Source organism: Monoraphidium neglectum, assembly GCF_000611645.1.
Source record: "Monoraphidium neglectum strain SAG 48.87 unplaced genomic scaffold scaffold01824, whole genome shotgun sequence".
NCBI lineage: Eukaryota > Viridiplantae > Chlorophyta > Chlorophyceae > Sphaeropleales > Selenastraceae > Monoraphidium > Monoraphidium neglectum.
In genome coordinates this window covers 1-693 of record NW_014011804.1, presented here as the reverse complement: position 1 = coordinate 693, position 693 = coordinate 1, and the positions used below count along the sequence as shown (strand labels likewise).

The window sequence follows — 693 nt, the reverse complement described above, 5'->3', positions numbered from 1 at the left end:
GCTCTTGCACATGGCCGCGGTGCTCCCCGGGGGCAGCCGCTGGCACGCGCTGTTTGTGTGCTGCGTCTTTTGGGTGCTGGGCATGCTGCGCCGCTCCAACCTGGTGCCGGGCGCGCTGTCCCTGTTCGGGCAGGAAAAGCACCTGACGCGCGCAGACATCACGATTGACGGGGCTTAGTACGCGCTGCGCCTGCGCGTGCATTACTCTAAAACACTGCAATACCAGAGTCGCGTGCACGGTGTTTGGATCCAAGGGGACGCGCGCCCCGGCGCGCCCCTGGACCCGGTGCGCCTCTGGCAAGGGTTCGTGGGCGCGGTCCCGGCCCCGGTCCACGCCCCCGCGTTCAGCTATCTCGATGACGCCGGGGCCCTGCGCTCTTTGTCGTTTGACGCTCTGGTCGCGGGCATCAAGCACCTGGTGGCGGCGGTCGGTTTGGACCCGACCAGCTACTCCACTCACAGCCTTCGGCGCGGTGGCGCCACCTGGGCGTTTGAGCACAAGGTGCCCACGCTCCTCATCAAAGCGACTGGGGACTGGAGCAGCAATGCGTATGAGCCGTACCTGACTCTGGGCCCGGGCGAGAAGCTGCAGTGCACGGGCGCCATGCTGCGCGCGCTCTCGCGCTGAGGCCTTCCCCCTCGCTTTCTTCCTTTCCTCTTTGGTTGCCCCCCCGCGTGGGCGCCGCCCTCGGC

At 67.8% G+C, this 693-nt stretch overlaps 1 protein-coding gene across 1 annotated transcript; it reads left to right on the top strand.

Moving 5' to 3' along the window:
* Positions 1 to 10: 10 nt before the first annotated feature.
* Positions 11 to 628, top strand: MNEG_9111 (hypothetical protein; the record flags this gene model as incomplete). Its single annotated transcript, XM_014042414.1, has 2 exons — positions 11 to 177; positions 349 to 628. The coding sequence occupies 2 exons, from the start codon at positions 11 to 13 to the stop codon at positions 626 to 628; spliced, it is 447 nt and encodes a 148-aa protein (XP_013897868.1).
* Positions 629 to 693: the final 65 nt, after the last annotated feature.